This window comes from Terrapene carolina, unplaced genomic scaffold, assembly GCF_002925995.2.
Source record: "Terrapene carolina triunguis isolate 2854851 unplaced genomic scaffold, T_m_triunguis-2.0 Scaffold136, whole genome shotgun sequence".
Lineage (NCBI taxonomy): Eukaryota > Metazoa > Chordata > Testudines > Emydidae > Terrapene > Terrapene triunguis.
Genome location: NW_020664487.1, coordinates 5,525,944 through 5,545,715, shown reverse-complemented (window position 1 = coordinate 5,545,715; position 19,772 = coordinate 5,525,944). Strand labels below are relative to the sequence as shown.

Sequence of the window (19,772 nt, the reverse complement as noted above, 5' to 3'; positions counted from 1 at the left end):
GGGAAGTGAAGAAACAGTATTTGGGAATGTTTTTAAATATTCAGGACAACATTTTCAAACCTGGGTGCCTTTAGAAAATCAGTGTGCTGTTCAGGAGCTTAACTTAGGCATCCAGGTTTGAAAATATCAGTAGGCAAAAGTTAAACTGAACACTCAAGAGACTATTTCTCTCCTTCCGTCCTGATGAGAAAATGGAGATGTGAAGATTTCCCTTATTTGGATACACTGGGATACCTAATACCAGCTGGTGCATCTGTCAGATAAAATGGTTACAACTTTTAAGCTGTAATTACATGTAATTACACATACTGAATTTAAATAGAACTTAAATTTAGTTTACATTTTAAAATCTATTATGATATATAATTACATGTAACTCCATTTAAATATTGAGGATTTGTGATTCTATTTTGGGGGTGCACTATCTGAACATTTCCTTTTATGAAAGGCTAGATTTATTTACAATTTACATCTGAATCAAATATTTTTCACATTCATCAGTCCCAATTCTACAAGCTGTGTGTTTGCAATATCCAATGAAATCTGAGAGAGTTGCATGTGTGGAAGGTTTTCAGGATTAGACTGAAGTTTGTATAAATTAAATTTCAGAGTACTGAACCACTAATGTAAAAAGAACCCATTTTTATTTGTAAATAGGGAATGTAGTACAAATAGGTAAACTTCAAAAATGCTGTACAATTTAAGTTGCAAAGTCTGAATTCAAGCTGCCACAATACTGGAGATTAATTTGGCTCAATACAATACCCAGCAAACTAGAACATGTTTGCTGTGTATCCCAGAGACTTCATGGTGTCTCTTCATGGAATGTTTGACTGACTAAGACTCAGGGATAGTGTCACTTGAGTTACACCAGAAATTAATTTGGCTCACCATGTCTGACATTTGTCTCATCAAATGGAAAGTCACTGGTTTTTCACCTTGATTACTTAAGTTTGAACCAACTGAAAATGGAACCACTTTTATAACGTCAACTGATAAAATGACTTTTAAAAGTTCCCCTTTTTGAATGAGAAATTAAAACTAAGGTAGCAATGGAAAAAAATCAGAGGTACCCACAGCTATCAGTGGCAATTGTTGAGTCTTCAGCATTTCTCAGGAGTAGACTAGAAATAACGGAATATGTAGTTGATTTTAAAAATGACAAATGTTAAAAACAAATTATTTGAAAATTAGTTTTTACTTGTCTACTAACGCCTGAGGTCAGGGTTCTTGTTCATCCTGCAAGAGTTTTATGACAAGGCAAGGAAGGACATCTCCCTGCTTCCACTTGAGATGTTGATGTCATTATCTCTCATGCTGTTCTGATGAATCTTGAGTTCAGATCCTGATAAATAAGAATCATTTCAGTTTATTTATAAATAAACACATTTTAAATATTAAGGCTATAGATGCAATCTATTAATTCAATAGCATGTAAATACTATAAATGTATATTTTTAATAAACAAGCATTTCAATTTGTCAGTACCTCTTTTTAATTTGTTACACCTTCTCCCTGCCTTCTGCTACTGGGAGATGTTTGCACTCAGATTTCTTGCAGTTTTCCATATTGAGGGTTGCCTTCAACACCTTTGAAAAGAGAAGAAAATTAACACGTTGTACATGACTTCTAGTCAAGGGTTTCAAAACTTTTTACAAACAATAAATTTAAGCTTGACAAAACATCCTTATGAGATCATTAAGTTGCATTTACAGTTCACAAATGGCTAAATTGGGTCATAGGAAAGGATAAATGATTTGACAGACACTACACAGTAAGTAAGTACCCTAGATTAGAATATAATGTCAAAATCCTGAGATTTCTTCTAAACTTCTAGAAATGCTCACAGAGGTATGTACTCCCATTGGAAGGAGCAAATTACTGCAATAGCATTTTAACTTACTTACGCTATCAGTATTATAAATAATATACAGATATCTGTATTATTCTTGGTATATATTGATGGCGTGCTCTGGGAGTTGCTGTGTAAACACAACTTAATTACACTTGTATTGGTCCGTTGACTAAAAGGTATGGACTTCCTGCATGAAAAGAAATTTATGTAATGTGATCTGTTTTACCTTTTACACTGGAAAACTGCATGAAAAAGCCCCTGAAAAGAACTAATATAAATGTAAAATAAGGAACATTTATGTGTTATGGAGTCTCAGGCTCCATGTGATAGATCTGTTAATATTTAGGAGTGGTATTGTATTTGTCAATTCATAGTCACAACATGCCTTCTAGTTACTATTTCAGGGCATATTGTGACTATGTAATTGTGTGCACAGATCCATTAAAAATGGATTCTAGGAACATCTTTTTTTAATCTTAAATTCAGAAAGCTTGACTCTTCTACTAGAATATTTGGAAAAACCTGAAATGCAAAAAACAAATTAGTCACATTAAGATCTTAAATTTTTTTAAAATCCATTTGAGAAAAAGAGAACGAAAATCTGGCTGTCAGTCTTGCATCTCAAATTACAGCAGTGCAGCATGAAAGAATGTCTCTACCCGTTCTAAGTTGGCATTGCAAGGGACATTCACTGCACAAGAATAGCATTGTGGGCCCGGTAATGAGAACACCACTAAGAAAATTACTACTGTTCAGCATAGTGTAAAAAATTTCAAAACTTGGAAGAAACTAAATGAATAGTATGATCATTCTTCAATACAAAAAGAGTCCCCATTCTTGCTAAATTTAAAAAGTGCATAGCATTATCCCCTGAGTCAAGAGGGACAGATAATATTAGCTATTTAAAGAAATAAACTTTGACATTTCTCAAATATGAGCACATGTTTTTAAAATGTCAGGCTTACCTTCCAAATGAGCTATTTGGTAAGAGCCTATCGCTCTAAAACAGATTTTTATCTTACACAACCTTCACTCGACTTACTTATACTTGTGAACTTTTTTCTTTTTTCCTTCTCTCCTGCAATATTTGGAGTGCTTATCTTACAAGTGTACAACTTGGTGTTTTTGTGGGGAAAACATGTCAAGTATAAGGAACGTCCCTTTAAGTCCGGAGGAAATCTAAGATCTGGAAAAGGAGTCCAATGTAAAGATTAGTTAAGTAGACCTCCTAATGGCAGTACACAGGAAAATCAAATATAAAATCGAAATACTGCCATGTCTTCAGTCTTCATTGCAAATAAAATTGTCAAGAGCACCAAAGTGCTGCTTTCAAAAGTGATTTAAGAACCTAACTTTCAAAGTAACTTTGAAAAGTAACTTTTGAAAATCAGATTTAATGCTTTTGAAAATTTAATCCTACATCTCAACAGGAGAAAAAAGTGTGTGTGGCCCTACAGCCAAATCTACATACCAAGTGCTCCTAATTTCAATGTGATTTGAAAGAAAATCACTTCATTTCCCTGACATCCAGTAGTAGATGTTCACCTAACTACTGAAACAGATATCTGTACTTCACCACATCACAGTCAGAAAATTTAAAAAAGAGGCAGCGTGGGTAGGGAATTCATTTTGTTTTGCTTGCTCATGATAGATGACCGAATGTGCCCTGATGTTAATAAAACTCTTCATTAAAATAGTTAATTTAAAAATACTTCTTAACTTTAGTAAAGTGGGCCGAGTACTCATGTTACTGTTGTGAAGATAGTACGAAGACATTGTAGTTTATTGAATGCTTCTTAGTCTTTGTTAGAACACTTTAGATGAACGATTTTTGTTGGTTGCCTTTGGGGTATGCACTTGAATGACAATTTCAACCTGATCAGGAGCTTTCCCAGCACCCAGAGTACCACCCTCATGATTGTTAGACCTAAAAATTAACATATCTTTACCTTTTGTCTCATTTAGTAAATATACTGTACGGATATGAACCATATATTTTTCTCAGTTAATTGCTGCAGCAGATTTAAAATAATAATGTAAGAATTGTAAACCAACATGCATATTCATGGTGTACTGTGTTAGCATGCGTATAAACCGTTCATTTATGAACTCTTATCGTAAAGTTTCTTGTGGGAAGAGGGGTGTTGGTTTTTCTACATTTTTTTTTCTCACTGCAGCAACAATAGTGTGAAAAATGGTACATGGCTTAAATTAGAAACAATTGAATATAATAATTCTCCACATGGGTCCATTTTTAGGCCTAACAACCTTGGTGGTGTCAGTTGTAATAGTTAACGTGCCTTTTTTCTTGTAGTGGGTCACAATACTAATTTCTTATGTCTTTGAAAATCTCATAACTTGGAACTGGTTTTTTAAAGAGGAAATTATGGTTCTTAATGACCCTTTAAAAACTTTTATGGTAATGGTATTACATTCAGCATTGGAAGCTTTCTGGTTCTGGTGCCTGGATTACTCACTTCTCATTGATTCCCATCATCTTGCAGCCAGCTTGAGTACTCAATCTCTTGTAACTTTACCATGTGCCCCCAGTGTCACTGAACAGAAAAGATGGTTCATTTATAAAATGTTGATATGGTGGGAATCAAACTTTTTTCCAAGATGTCTTTAACTTTTTAGGAATTAAAATACTTTGTGCTGCTTGAAAAGTTCTGTTCTTTAAATCCATAAAAGGTAGTAAATTCAGAGTTTAGGGTTCTTGTTTTTTTGCTGGCTTTTAGAAAAATTCAGTATCTGACCCACATGTACTCTGATATAATGAACAAAAAATGGAGCAAGAGATCTAACTCTGAATTTCCTGTTTTTTGTTCTAAATCAAACCACAGCTATTCCTTTTTTTAGGTAACACCTTTATATAACAGGGATAATGAACCTGAGCTGCTTTTAAGTTTAAAAAAAAAAAAAGAATCCTGGTGAACATGAATACCTTGGGCTGAAACCTTTGGATATGATGTTCCCTGAACAAGAATTCCTTGAAACCACAACTCTTGTTGATATTATCTTTAATTTGAAATCAATCATATGGTGCACCTCAACTTTGGGCCAAATCATCTTGGGTTCAAGTCTTGTGCCAGTAATTGACTCCATACCCAGTGATAACTTTGTAATGAAGTACTAAGGGAGACAGTTTTCCTCTTCATTAAAGATGCCCGTTGCCATTCTTTAGCTATTTAGGTGAAAATTAAAGAATGAATAATTAGATGGCTTTGGGACTGGCACAGACTTCCACCTCTAAGTCATGAGTAAAACTTGGTTTGATAGTGACCAGAAGTCATTATTATCTGGTAAGATTGTTCATTGGGTCTGTATGAAATAAGTTGGTGGTTACCATTTGTTGCTATCATAATTGACATTTGCTGTCTCCCTTGTTGGCAGTTTCATCTAGAAGGCCAAGAATTGAGTTAGTACAGAGAGTAAACATTGGCCTCTTTGGACTGAGGCTCAGTCAGGTTGGTGGGATGCTGTGGTGAAAGTTGCATTGCTGCTGCCCACAACGTTACTGCTGAATAAAGGACTTCAGTGTGCAGGGCTGGTGATCTGGCACCTCTCCCAATTATTAAACCTACTTCAAAGAACAAATTTTAAAACATTAGAAACTTTAAGAGTAGGGGTTGCTATATATTCCTGCATAGCTACTCCATTGTATGTAGTAAAGGAACACTATCAATTTGAAAAATGCATTTCTCTAAATTTTGTAATTACTGGAGCTACAAATAACACCTAAGATTATTCAAAAAAATACTTAATTTTTTTTTCAAATCCTTTACTTTGCGCATTTGACAGCACTTCGTATATCTTCATTTACATAGCTCTCCTGTATAATCAGTGAGGTTCTAAAGACCCTCACTAACATCAAAAAGGAAAGCAGGAAAATCCATTAATTCCTTTAAAAATGTATACACAGAACATATGATTTTAAAGGATGCTTTACCAGAAACTGGAACAGCTTGAATGCAAAAGGTTATTTAGGAAAATATTGCATTCAAAATGCTAATTATGCCATTTTGATATGATGTAGCAAAAATAGTATTTATTGATGGTTTTCTTTTTTTCTTTGCCAGAACTTTTAATCAATACCATTGGCAAAATGATTTTTATAAAAATGTTCAACTTCCCCCCCCCCATGTAACATAGTTGTTCATATTTGATCAATTCTGATTGATCAGGCGCTTCCACATTATCATTGTTGCTATTTTGCATTAATACCTTGTGATTGGAATAGGAACTCCAGGACCCATAGTTAGCCAAAATATATAGCTTTAAGTACCTAGTTATTCTGAGTGTGCTCCAGTCTCCTTTTAATGACATGGAATTTTTGAGTCAGTTAATCATATACCTCTTTGAATAAAGTGATCAGGAAAAGTGCTCTCTTTTTCCAGAGGTGGCTTTCAGAAAATGCCGCAAACCTAACATTCACACATTTCTCATACCGTCTATTTCTTAAATTAGTTTTTAAGTTCTCAGAGTTGTTAAGGCCAACGAATTAGAGGTTTAAATGTGATATATTTTCAAAATACAATGATTTATTAAGAAGCATTCAAGATTTTTCTGGTATTTCATTGTCCACTTGTTGTGATGTTACAGATCTGAAGAATAAATTTTACCTTTACTAAATGTAGTCATTCTGTTTAACAGCAGTGAGTGGAAGAGCATCTGCAATGTCAAACACTCCTACCCATAGCATTGCAACTTCTGTCTCCCAACCTCAGACGCCAGCTCCAAGTCCTATCATTTCTCCTTCAGCCATGCTACCAATCTACCCTGCCATAGATATTGATGCACAGGTAAGCCTGAAATGAGTGCAGCATAATTGTGGTGGTGAAGGTATTTGCTTCTACATAATGAATGAATCACCATCAGTAAACAGTTCAGATTTATATTTAGTTGCGTTCTAGATTATTTGGTGGAATATTTAAAATCCTGCATAATCCAACAGGACAATTGCAATGTGTTCTCATCTGGGCTACAGAACAGGTGGGAAAAAACACAGGCATTTTGTTCGGTGACTGATCATTTAGTTTTCACTTTCTCTTGTTTGTGCGATACTAAGTGATAAATTTTCTGATGAAATATCTTTCATTATCTAACAGGTATTTGAATCTTACCCCAAGATATTTTTCATCAGCTTTCTGCCAGTCAGCAGGCAAAATAACTCTCCACAACCCGTCAGCCTGGTTTCTAGGTTGGCAGGGTCAGTGCAAATCAACATAACCTTCTCTCCGTAATTGTCTGGGATCCACTGGTAACCTTGTGTTAACTTTGTGGCATTCCCAGTACTTGCTAGCTTGGGTAACAGAAGACAGAACTTGGTACCAAACTTCAGTTCTCTCTGCCCTATGCTGCATTGTTCTGCTACATGTCAGCCAGGAACTGGTTTTTAATGTCTTAGAAGGATTTGCTCTCAGAGTAGAAATTAAAACAAACAAAAAAAGAGAGAACGAGATGGCTGCTGCCTTTATAAAGTGTTCCATCTAAAAGTCTTGTCACAATCTCAGTAAAAGATTGCATCAAACGCCACAGCTTTTCCTTTTTCGCACATATACACCGTTGAATGAGCTGATAATTCTTTAACCAGGCACTGGAAGGATTTGATGAAACATACATCACTCCATCGTATGGGCCTGACAGGTAATGTCATAATCAATGAGTGCATCATACCAAGATGGTAGATAATTAGAAATAACAGGAAATATAGAAGTGGTTACTTGGAGACAGTGGATGCATTCTACAAAAATCAGAACATTTTAAAAGCAGGAGCATGAAAAATTTAAATTTAAAAGAACCGCTTGTATCTTTTAATCCTGCTCCCATAACCCACTTAGTTTACCAGTGATCAAAATGTAGGGTCTATTGTGAGCTCATTATGTGGAGTTATAAATACCGCAGTGGTTCTGTAATTCTAGCAGTTGATGGACTTCCTCAGAAGAGTGATCACTTAAGCTCACTGCAGGGGTCTGAATGTTTCCTGGGGACCAGAGTTTGAGAAGTATTGCAATAAAGGATTTGTTTTTTTAGTGAAAAGTAGTTCATTTGAAGAAATGAAAGTCTTCACAGTGTGTCAATACTTTGAGTCTGGCAGCATAGCTTACTTCACCTCTCCTTGCTCCTAGGACTGCAGTTGTTTAGCATAATGTTCTAAGCCAAGTTAAAAATGTCAACAGTTATGGATGGCATATTTCTGGGAAGTGTCAACTTTTTGAGTTCTTACCTTCCTATTAATAAGGAAACATGGGAACTTTTTGTGCTGAATTAAAGACATTTGGGCCAAGATTTCACTCTCTGCTGGCGGAAATGGAGGAGGGCAATTTAAAGCCTCTCAAGTCATCCTTTTTCTGGGTCTTAAAATCAAGGAAACCTCCCACCTTCCAAAAAAGTTACAGGGACCTACATAGGCCTGGATTTCAAAAATTTAAATACAAAATTGGAAACATGTTTTTTCATTTTTCAAGCACTAGGCCTAGTTAATCCATTCTCTTATTAACTAGAAATCAAAATTGACTTACCTATCAACTTTATCCTTATTCTTTTTGTCAAACACTTACTTCAGCCCCCATGTTTCCCTTCACAACCTTTCTATTGTGTTTATCAATAATGTTAGCACTGCTCCAGAAATAAATCCTGCCAATTCATTTGTGCTCCCTCTGTTTGGCTTACCAGCTGCTAAGGCCTAATGCTGTAGTTCCTTCAGAAACACTAGCTATAAGGATGAGAATTAATTTTTATTTGTAGATTTGCTATAGGGGGTAAAAATTAAAAATAAAATCCATGCATTTCTTAGACGGCAACGATTTTTAATGCCTCTTGTATTTTGAGTGTAAATTGCAGGACTGGCATTATGACTTTTAGAGATTAAACAGTTTATCAGAAAATATATGATATATCTCAGTTCTTGAAGGTGCTTATTAAATCTCTATTTAAAGAGCTGACTTCAGAAGCTTATCTAATTTGAGGATGATTATAGTTAGTTTCACAAGAAAAACATCTATAGAGTTATTTAAAACATTTCTTGGGCTTTTAAAAGATTTGTCTTGTAAAGGAGGTACATTTAAATCTTCATGCAGTAATGACCATGGAATTTTAAAATGAAGGAAAATGTATTTTACTGTTTTGAAGTATGTGTAATTTTTTTCTTTTAGACGGAGAGTAATCATGACACCGCATTGACACTTGCATGTGCTGGTGGCCACGAAGAATTAGTACAAACGCTGCTAGAGAGAGGAGCTAACATTGAGCATAGGGACAAAAAAGGTAGGAATCTCAGTATATTGGTATATGTGGGTTCCGTTTAGAGTGAACTCCAGTATCTTACAATGTAGCAAAACAATTACATGCTTAGAACCTGGCATTACGTACAGTTTTACATTTATTTTAGACTTTATTTGTGGTGACCCAACTTTCTTTTTATTGCTATAACTAAAGTTGTTAATGATTTAAAAATAGATGAAGAGATATTCAAACATTCTTTATTCTGTTTCAGGATTTACTCCGCTTATTTTGGCTGCAACAGCTGGTCATGTTGGTGTTGTCGAAATCTTGTTGGACAATGGTGCAGATATTGAAGCCCAATCTGAGAGAACCAAGGACACGCCGTTGTCTTTGGCTTGTTCAGGGGGAAGACAAGAGGTGAAGTGAAATTTACCCATGTATAAAGGCACCCTTACTGTAGAAGCAGGTTGTAAGTTACATGGTTTAGATTAAGAGCAAATTTATTTTCCCTAGTATGGGCAACAAATATGCCTAGACTTCCACAGCACCCCAACTTTAAAGGACTGTTGCTATTAAACTATATATATTGATGAACTGCAAACTCACTGAGGATTGGTTATGTATTATAATATGAATATAAGAAATAATCCAGTATTTAGCAGCAAGCTAGACCTACGTTCAAGAGCAAGGCTCCTTGGTTTCTGTGACATTTTGATTTAGAATTCTGAGATACCTTTACATTTTAAAAAGCTAAATTGTATTGAATTAAATCTGAAAGTGAATAACGCAGTCATTCACAGTTCCTTTGTTTATGTTCTTGTGTTCAAATAGTCTGTGTTGCCTCCAATTTTCAGTGTGCTAGAGTTGCGTGTTGACAATGCACAAATGTATTGTAGAAGTTGTCTTAGAACGTGGGAAGTTTTGACAGTTGGGATTTTTGGCACCCAGTAGATAACTGATGCTTTTCATGTCAGGAAGAGCCCACATTTCCCCTTGACCCCTCACCTCGTTGGTCTGAGGTGACTCGACATTTGCAAGAAGGGGTTTGAAAACAGATTCCCATATCAGCAAACCACTAGACAGTAGTCAGCTCTCCCCATCCCAGCTCTCCACTGCTACATCAAATAGCAACAGATAACCACTTTAACTGAATGTTTCTGCTCTTTGGGTATGCCTGCTGAAGAATAATTAGTACCCATATTGTATGAGTGTTACGTCTGCCCCAATTCTAAATCGCTGTAGACAGGTAAATATTTTTAACATTATCTTGAATAGTGAATAGTTCAGGACATATTGGTTAAAATGTCTGAGACCATTTGTCTTAGCAGTTGCTGTAATTGTGAGAAGCAGCAATACTGGGTGTATTGTTAATGTCCATATTTAGCTAATTAAAATCAATTTTGTAAAAGGAACTGCCCCAGAATTAAATCTCTTGCACCAGAGTGCTACAGAAACCAGGAACCTTCCTGCAGAATGTAAGTCCACCTTTCTACAGAATATGCAGGGCTTGACCACTTGATTACAAATGAACGGGTAAGGAAGCCACACCTGTAAGAAAGAAGTAGTTTGTATTCCCCCCCCCACACACACACACACACTATACCTCTTCTGTTAAGAGTTACAATAACCAATAACGGTTGCTTCAGTGCAGAAGCAGAGAAACAATTCTATACTGCTTCTGAGAGTTTTGTGCAGTGGAGTAGCTGGGGAAAATAGGGAGAAGGCACACCACTGATTTCTAGGTCCCACCTCAGCACCCTGACTGAAAATGATGAATGTTTGTTTAGTATATTCAGCTAAAGATCTACTCATAATCCAAAAGTGGGATGATCAGAGAGCAAGAGTGCTTCACTGTCGGGATGGAGAAAATTGTATAGCATGGGTAGCTGAAGTACTCTTAAATCATTGTGATTTACTGGGCTTATATAACTGGAGATGGACACTGTAGTTTTTTCCACAGAGTAAAGACATTTCCTTTGCACAATGTCATTACGTACTGGGTTTTTTTCTTCTCAAATTTGTAATTACCCAAGCCAGAAACTATTTTATTGTCAACTTTGGGGAGTGATATATTTTATTAACATTTTTTAATTTTATTGCCATGAAATTTAGGAGAAGTAATTGCAACCGTAATATGTTTTTCTGAGGCTAGGGGCATGGTGTTGAAGAGTTCAAGTTCTTTCTTTTTAAAAGGATTGCTTTCAATACAGAGACCTGTTTTTTCTAGACATGTCTTTTTGGTGTATTCAGACATTTAGAACATGTTCTCCAGTTAGGTTTTCAATTTTAAGGAGAGAATCAAAAGTAATTTATTTTGTAACATTGCAGGTGGTGGAGCTGCTGCTAGCTCGAGGGGCAAACAAAGAGCACAGGAACGTTTCTGATTACACACCTCTAAGTCTAGCTGCTTCTGGTGGCTATGTGAACATCATCAAAATCCTACTAAATGCTGGTGCAGAAATCAATTCTAGGCAAGTTCTCTTTTTCATCTCTCCTCCCCTGCTTTTATAGTTGCTTGTTAAATCTAAAATAAAAGTTCACTTTGGTGATTGTATGAAACAAAAACTCATTCCCAAAGCTTTTAATCTTGATACAATATTTAAAGAAATGTACGGTTTACATTGCTTTAGTTTTTGCCCAGTTTTAGACAGGAACAGTTCAAGTATGCTTTTTGAAGACCCATACCATTTTAACTCCTGTTCCTTTCTCCCCCTTCCTTCAAGCATCTCTCCATGAGTTTGGTAGCAAAACTTAGCACTCCTTTCTGGGTTATGGTGAAAATCCTCCTACTGACTTTGATCCATCTGCTAGCTGAGTATAGATACTTTTGAAACAAGAAACAATCACTCACCTAGACAGCATCTCCTTTCTTATTCTCCCCCCCCACACACTTTCCCTTTCTCCAGCCCAGTTACCAAAAATTTTATTTAAAAAATTATTTTATAATATGTAGAAGTTACTGTATGTAGAAGAATATTCTCTTTTGCTCACCAATCTGATAGTTCAAAAGACAGTAGGCTCTTTGTAAATAAAGTTTTTCTAATAGTTTTAGCATGTAAATATTTCTGTCTGACCTTATTTCTGTTTGCAGCCATATTGCTGTAGCATGACTTTGTCTGGGACACTGAGCAAAGGAGACAAATATCAAAGCTTTAAAGCAGGATGGGAAATTGTTCACAATTGAAATTTTAAAAAATATAAACAGTACCATTTTTCTTTCACAAGGATTTATAGTAGTTAAAGTCTCAAATATCGGACTCCCATGCTTTGTGTCATAAAGTCACTTTCTCTCCCATACTGAAGCCCACGAATCTGTTCCAGTGAGTCTTCATCCTACTTGTAGCATTGGAGGGTGGAACAAGATCTGCCATTCACTGGCAGGAAGTGGTGTGCGGCCCAGCCTCTGATGACCCCAGACAGTTCTCATTCTGCCTTCAGGCAAGGGGGTCAATGTGAATCATGAGTTAGCCTGGGATACCAGAGCCCTGGGTTCTGATCCTGGCTCTGACACTGCTGGGTGACCTCTGACAAGACACTTCACCTTTTTGTGCCTGTAAGATGGGGTTAATGATACTGACCTGCCTTGCAGGCAAGCAACTCCAGACGTTCCTGCTGCAGAGGAGACACTGAAACCATGACCACCATGGGGGGGAGGGATAGCTCAGTGGTTTGAGCATTGGCCTGCTAAACCCAGGGTTGTGAGTTCAATCCTTGAGGGGGCCATTTAGGGATCTGGGGCAAAAAAAATAGTTGGGGATTGGTCCTGCTTTGAGCAGGGAGTTGGACTAGATGATCTCCTGAGGTCCCTTCCAACCCTGATATTCTATGAGTCTATGCTTAGTTCAGTCCCAGAGTACTTAGAGCTGTCAAGCAGAATCAGCTTGGCCAAAATATATATAAACTCGGTGCCCTGTACTCCTGCTCATCTTCTTGGAGTACAGCATGGCAACTAAGTCCAGAAAGACCAAGCTACTCTGGTCTGCACTGACTGCTTCCTGGATAGATATTTTTGTGTTTTGTGCAGTCAGGAATCAGGCCTACTGCAGAAAATCTCTCTGGGACATAGTTTGCCTCGGGACATCCAGGTATTTGGGAAAGGTCCACTCCACGCTGCTAACCTCAAGAGATTTCCCACGTGAGGTACACAAAAACATAATTGACATAACTGACATTCAAATGCAGTGGTCTAGGGACCGTGGCTCTTCACGTGGCCGCACTATCCTGTTTTAGAATTCCAGCATTCTATAGAAACATAGTACTATAGCTTTCGTATGGTTTAAAATAGTCCTTCAGAGAGCTCCAGACTTACATTAAACACAGTATACCATCTTACGAATCAAATTGCCTCTTCATGCATTAGCATCCTATGTTAAATGGAGAGAAAACCACAGAATATTTCAGTGGTGACTAATGTGTTTTTTTCTATGGCGTCTTCAAAGCAAAAAGTGTTTATCACTAATGTCGGAGTACTCTTCCTGAAGAGCGGTAGAGGCCTTATATCTCATGAGATCATCTCCCAGGGGGTCACATGGTCATCACTTAGTATGTCCTTACAGCTTTCCAAATTGAACACTCGCTCCTTTGAGAGAAAGGTGCTCCCAATTTTAGTCTTCCGGTAGTAGAGAATGGCCTTAATAATAGATTTATAGAGTTGTAACATCACTTTCTCCCTCCCTAGATGTACCCAGTGATTAAAATCAGTGGAACAGACCTGTGGACCTTCATATGAGAGAATGAGAAAATGTATCCATCCTTACCTGAAAACTACTTTTCTCTTAGTAATAAGATCAACAGATATGGCCTCCCTTTGGCAGATTTTCAGTAACATGCTGAGAAGTGTGTTATGGCTTTTGGGTCAGTCAGTATGTTTCAAAGTTTGTTATGCTCTGCAGTACATTACTGTAATATCCATCTTGAGTTAGCAGGGCTGGTTCTGCTTCCAGTGCTGCAGGTAGATTAGAGCTCTACTGTAACAGATTTGTGACCTCATTACTCAGAAAAAGGAAACTTTCAGGTTTAGTATGGATACACTTTTTTCTATTTTGAGCTGCATTTCTGCTAGTAGTAATAAGCTCAGAATTACCAATGGTAACTAATCTTTCTTTTCAAAATGTTTGTAATTTCTTTCATGGTGAAAAAGTACATGACCCTGATCTTTAGATTGCATGACTCAACAAAATGCTTAGCTTTGCTAAAAAGTAATTTCCTCATAAGACAACTAATACTCTAAAAGGAGAGTACATAATACCTACAAATGCAAACATTATAGAAGATCTTGCTTTTATCAGCCTTCCCAAACTAGAAGTTATTCAAGTTGAAGAACTTTCCTTTTTCACATTCTAATTTTCCTATCACCCTTTTCAAAGATAATGAAAATTAAAATTGTTCGTTTGTTTTTCCCCCCAGAACTGGTAGCAAACTGGGCATTTCTCCTTTAATGTTGGCAGCTATGAATGGGCACACTGCTGCTGTTAAGCTATTGTTGGACATGGGCTCTGATATTAATGCCCAGATAGAGACCAATAGGAATACTGCCTTGACTTTGGCCTGTTTCCAAGGAAGAACTGAAGTAGTTAGTCTACTGCTTGACAGAAAAGCAAATGTCGAGCATAGAGCTAAGGTAAGGAACTGGATGAGATATGTGTCTTTCAGCTAAGCAGATTTATACTAAGAACTTAGTTCTATGTTTCACGTGACTTTTTCCCCCTTGGAAGTTAACTAAAGAGGGAAAGTAAGTGTTTCCTATGTAGTAACTATATGATTATAGATTGTGCACACGCCTATTGAAACCAACGAGGAAGAGGCTGAGTTTCAATAGAGCTATTTAAAAGAAAAGAAATATCTTTGTTTTAAGGTTACTGTTGGTTTACACACAGACATACACCCATTGTGTGTACAGTACATAAAAACATTTGTTTTAGCTTCTGGAGCTTTATTTAATCTTCAAATAATGACAAGCATCAGAATGATGATAAATCTTACACTTCATCATTTTATATTAAATTTCTTGAGACCTTCATATTTTTAAAAATTAAAAGCTGATCTTAACCCAAGCTATGTTCGTTGGCTGAATCTCTACAGTCTGCCTGGCTTCCACAGCCATGAAGGTGAAATGGAATCCGGAGGTGTGCACCCCGTAAACGAGGCTGTACAGCAATTCTGCAGCCATCAAATCCCTTCCCCTGCCAGGGACAGAGTTTGTGACTTCACTTAGCATTTCCTCTCCTTGCCAGATTTGACAGCCATTGGGGTGGAGGATGACAGTAGAGAAAAGCCTTTTCAGCTGACAGTCAATATTCCAGCCAGCTACGTCAGTTGACCTACCATGTAGTGTCCCTGACAGACAGCATTAAAATGGAGCTGTCAACCAAGGAATGAAGATAGGTCTGATCAGGTCAATGGTTGCCTCCCTTCCCTCTGCCCACTAAATGGAACATAAGTTAAGAGTTAAACTCACAGGATCTGCTTCTATACCAGCTGTTAGAATAGGATTTCTCCCCTCCAAGACTTGTCTGGCTATCTCCCTCCCCACCCAGTAGACCCCATACAGGTGTTGCTGCAGTTGAGGTTTTCCCTCCCCATGCAGAAACCTGTTTACATGAGCTCCACAGCAGAACATCCCTTCTTTGCTACCTGCTCCTCATGCCCAAACCGGTACAAGATTTGGTTGGGCTACTGTAAAAAGCCTAGTAACATGATAGCCAGGGGCTTCTCCACCTCTTGGTGCTGCAAAGCGCAGGTCCAGGATTTATCCCCAAAAGCATGTTTAGTCTCCAAAATATAACGCAGTGCGTGCACGGTCCACACTCTTGGCCAGCAGCAGGTGATTTTGTTTTTTCCTTTTAAATGTTGGTAACGGTTTATATAAACGTGGCTTGTAAGGTAGTGATGGAAATGCATCTGTTTGAACTTAAACTTATTGCTGCAAGCTGACGTTATTCCTGGCTTTTATTTAAAAAAAAAATTAAAACCAAAAACTAACTCTTATTCCCCCTGCTTACTCAACCTAGACTGGTCTCACGCCATTAATGGAAGCTGCCTCGGGTGGGTATGCAGAGGTAGGCAGAGTTCTTCTGGACAAAGGTGCAGATGTTAATGCTCCTCCAGTACCCTCATCGAGAGATACAGCTTTAACCATAGCAGCAGACAAAGGGCACTACAAGTTCTGTGAGCTTCTCATTAGCAGGTACCATATTTGAAGCTATGCCGTTAAAGGGTCTTGAATGCTGATTGTCTTGCTTTTATCAGAGGGGTAGCCGTGTTAGTCTGTATCCACAAAAACAACGAGGAGTCCGGTAGCACCTTAAAGACTAACAGATTTATTTGGGCATAAGCTTTTGTGAGTAAAAAACCCACTTCATCAGATGTCTCCATGCATCTGAAGAAGTGGGTTTTTTACCCACGAAAGCTTATGCCCAAATAAATCCCTTAGCCTTTAAGGGGCCACTGGACTCCTCGTTGTTTTTGTCTTGCCTTTCTATATTTCACAGGAGATGTAACATTTAGTAATTTTAGCTTACACTTTGTATTCGACCCAAACATGTATTTTCTTCCTCACCAGGCTTAGACCTAAGAATCAGATCAGGGATCTCAATATTTCCTTGCATCCTCATTGTAGAAGGATGTATCTTTTGAACCCGCCATCTTGTAATATTCACTGTTACTGTGAATATGCTCCCATTAGCAGCCATTTCCAAGGTAGATACCAATGCACGTTCATGAATAGACCAGCAGAAGGCATATAGAAACAGCTGTCAGCAAGCCCCTCCTATAAGCCTGACCACGACTTGAGATACACCTGCAGTTAGAAACAAAGGTTCAGAGATAGCTCCTGAGTCTGGATTTCTGGCATGCTCTCAGGTTACCATACTGCTTGTGTATTGTAAATGTTTATATCATTATAATGATTCAGAAGGTCAAAAAACAATTTTAGAAACTCGAGCATCTCCATGCCAAACATATATAAAATACAGTATTTTAATGCTAAAAGGTTAGTTGAAATAGGTAATGACCTAATTATACAGGTCCTGTGTATTGTTTATTCTCAAAGCATGATTCAATTTTTGATCAAAACAATTTGCTTTTTTTAGGGGAGCTCACATTGATGTACGGAATAAGAAGGGGAATACTCCACTATGGCTTGCAGCAAATGGTGGGCATCTCGATGTTGTCCAGCTACTGGTACAAGCTGGAGCAGATGTGGATGCTGCTGATAACAGAAAGATAACGCCTCTTATGGCAGCCTTTCGAAAGGTAGAATGGATTTTTTTCTTTCTTTCTTTCTTCCTTCCTTCCTTATTCAGATATTTCTTTGTAAATTTAACTGTGCGATGGTAATCAGAACATGGGTACATTAGATCTACTAAATCTCTTCTTTAATTATCACAATATTTAAAAGAGTAAATGAAAAACTTACATAAATATTTTGAGGGTCTGATTTGAACCCACAAAAACAGGTATTTGCATCACCTATGCAACGTTATGCTTTGCCAACATGTCGCAGAAACATTCATGGGAAAGAGTTAGTCTTAGCTATCCGGTTCTTTGGGACTGTGACCATGTGCTCCAGTCACCATTAGGATGATGCCTCCTCCTGGCCGTTCTGAGGAATAGCTCACCAGGTTGACACCTCTCCTTGTGGTTGTAAGATGTCCCTCCACACCCTCTTTGTCTGCAGCTCTCTCTTGCTCCAAGAACTGCTCTGGCCTTTTCATCATTCAGCCCCTGGCTAGGCCATTATTATGGTTTCCTTTTTTGGGGGGAAAATCTCTTCTCCACAAACACGCTCAGGCAGTCTTCCTGTGCACTGCCTGTGCCACTTTCCCAGTAGCTGATTAGGGAACCCAGGCCCGCCATCTACTCCAGGTTCCAGCTCAGGGACCCTCTAACCAGTGGTCAAGGTTTGTTCCTGTCTAGACCTTACTGCCTTTTCCTGAGCCCTGTCCTCTTCCTGACCTTCCCACTCTCTGGGTTTGCCAGCCCAAACATATCTCCCTTTGCCCAGGGAGTGACTGCAGACTTTCCCAGCAGCCCCTTCTGCTTCCAATTTCCTTTTGTAGAATCCCCACCTGTCCTTTGCAGGTGAGCGTCTCTCTAATTAGCAGTTTCCAGCCTAAATCTCCCCCATTTTCAGCCTAATTAGCTGATTGGGCCTACCTGGCCTAAATCAGCTTTTATAGGGCCAGTATGGGGAGCACACCCCATCACAAGGACCCAGTGTGACATGAGTAAACTATTACTTTGTAAATATTAGTATACAAAATTGCATTTTAAATGATTGGTTACTGCCAGAAGTAGAGTATATGGACACCTATGGAACTGGAAAGGTGTGAAGGCAAACGTTTGATCCCTTGGATCTCTCATGAGCAAGAGAAGGCTTGGCAGTAATACATTATTAGTGAGGTATAAGCCAAGTTTGAACTATTAAATATCTGTTCTATTGGTATTGCATAGGTTTGCTGGAATTGCTCAGTAGAGAAGGGTGTCATGAACCCTGCTCTTCAGTTGATGTTGGTAAATGAAAGCTTAGTGGCTAATACCATCTATGACTTGATTATTGATGAAGCCTCTGGTTTGGATGACTTTTCAGGACCTCATTAGCCAAGATATTGCATGCAAGGTACTCAGTTCCAGCATGAATCAAGGGAGGGTTACTGAGGCTGTTTTGCATATGATCTTAATAGTAGGAGACCTCTCTCCCCAAGATGATATGTAATAAAAAATGAATCTAGTGATGAAAGTCCCAGGATAGACTGCTCTCTTTGCAGAAACATGTATACCACCAGTGGATTTGTTCCCTAAATCAGTCAGTAAGCAACCAGTCAATCTCTAAGCTACTCTATATCACCAACTGCTATCAAGTTAAAATGATTAAAATTGCATTGTTCATTTGTTACAAGATAAATATTGTAATTAACCATTGTACTTGGTTTGAAATTAAGCATCTTGACTTTGCCTCCGTGTTTTTCTCCCATTGACGATGTTCTATTCCATCCTATTGATGATATAGCACATTGAACTGTATAGATAAAAGATTTTGAATTATGAAAACTTGACTACTGTACATGTGATGCAAATAGCATTTTTCAAAGATAACTAGTATACATTTTTCAAAAGAAACCACTTCTCCACAATAAATACCCACACATTTTAAAATCAAGGGTTTTCTTCTTGATCATGGAGAAGAGAGTGAGAAGTGTCTGAAATGGGAAAAAAACATTGAATTTGACATTCCAAAACCAAAAATACTTGAATAATTTAGGTAACTTTTTAACTAAAAAGATGTGTGAAGGAGAGGAAAGGAGTGGAGCATCTCCAGACTTGAGAAATTGGGTATTAATTAATATTTGAAAGAGTTTGGAAGGGTAGATGCCTGATGCCTCAGTAACAGAGCTATTGATTAATACAAGATATTCCAGAGACAGCCATGTTTGACAAATGTATAGTGCTTTAAAAGAGCGATTAATTTGCTATGAAATAACCTGATGTTTGAAATTAAATTTTCAGGGTCATGTAAAGGTGGTGCGCTATCTAGTGAAAGAAGTAAACCAGTTTCCATCCGATTCAGAATGTATGCGATACATAGCAACGATTACTGACAAGGTAAGGGCATTGTTGTAGTGTGGCTACTCTTAGCAAGATTTTGGTAAGACTGAAAAGTATTGCTAAAAGAATAGTTCTAAGTGTGAATAAT

General features: G+C 37.6%; 1 protein-coding gene across 3 annotated transcripts in view; it reads left to right on the top strand.

The window, feature by feature from the left end:
- The window catches only part of ANKRD17 (ankyrin repeat domain 17), a 100,659-nt gene that overhangs the window by 60,386 nt on the left and 20,501 nt on the right, over positions 1-19,772 (top strand). For 2 of the 3 annotated variants that reach the window (XM_026653337.2, XM_024196797.3), the window contains 8 exons: positions 6,509-6,657; positions 9,010-9,121; positions 9,351-9,496; positions 11,408-11,550; positions 14,486-14,699; positions 16,090-16,265; positions 17,170-17,332; positions 19,586-19,681. In XM_026653337.2, the coding sequence (XP_026509122.1) occupies positions 6,509-6,657; positions 9,010-9,121; positions 9,351-9,496; positions 11,408-11,550; positions 14,486-14,699; positions 16,090-16,265; positions 17,170-17,332; positions 19,586-19,681 (1,199 nt within the window). The remainder of the gene's footprint in view (positions 1-6,508; positions 6,658-9,009; positions 9,122-9,350; positions 9,497-11,407; positions 11,551-14,485; positions 14,700-16,089; positions 16,266-17,169; positions 17,333-19,585; positions 19,682-19,772) is intronic. The other variant, XM_026653336.2, reaches the window with a different exon arrangement.